This window comes from Camelina sativa, unplaced genomic scaffold, assembly GCF_000633955.1.
Source record: "Camelina sativa cultivar DH55 unplaced genomic scaffold, Cs unpScaffold05066, whole genome shotgun sequence".
Taxonomy (NCBI): domain Eukaryota; kingdom Viridiplantae; phylum Streptophyta; class Magnoliopsida; order Brassicales; family Brassicaceae; genus Camelina; species Camelina sativa.
In genome coordinates, this window is record NW_010926154.1 from 1 (window position 1) to 590 (window position 590).

Genomic DNA, 590 nt, shown 5'->3' on the forward strand with positions numbered 1-590 from the left:
AGTAACTGTGATGACACGATTCTTTTACAGATATTGTTGCATAACTTTGGACTGAAAAGTGGAAACCCAAACTCCACGGTTAAAGGGACCCATTCATACTTCTCATCATTATCTGGAGAAAAGGAACCCGACGAATCCTTAGCTTTAAAGAGTTTCAAAAGCCGAATGTAACCGACTGTCTTCAACTCCATGTTGTTTGCCAGCTTAGTTAAGAGAGAGTTCAACTTAGTATTTTCCTCAAGGGGAAGTCCAAGCTCATCGCCGAAATGAGGAATGGAACCATCAGCGTTCTTCAGGGGTAATGGTATATCTAAAGTAACAATTCTTCCAGAGCGATCAAGATCATGCTTGCTGAGAGGCTGAACGAGAACAGCTGAGCACTTGAGAAGGCAATTTAAACAGTGCAACAGAATACCTCCCTTGACCAAGTTACCTTCAAACTTGTTTCCTAAACCACCAACCGAAGATCCATCCCAAGACCAAATGAGAGCTTTCTCACAGCCAGCTAGTGGAGCAGGAAGCATCCGCAGACACTGACCTTTCATCAAGATAACCGACAAAGGCCCAGTGCCCACGGTTGAATACAATAC

At 43.7% G+C, this 590-nt stretch overlaps 1 protein-coding gene across 1 annotated transcript; it reads right to left on the bottom strand.

The window, feature by feature from the left end:
- Positions 1 to 6: 6 nt before the first annotated feature.
- Positions 7 to 584, bottom strand: LOC109131783 (protein FAM91A1-like; the record flags this gene model as incomplete). Its single annotated transcript, XM_019242965.1, has 1 exon — positions 7 to 584. A coding segment is annotated over one exon (578 nt), but the record flags the coding sequence as incomplete, so codon positions are not given.
- Positions 585 to 590: the final 6 nt, after the last annotated feature.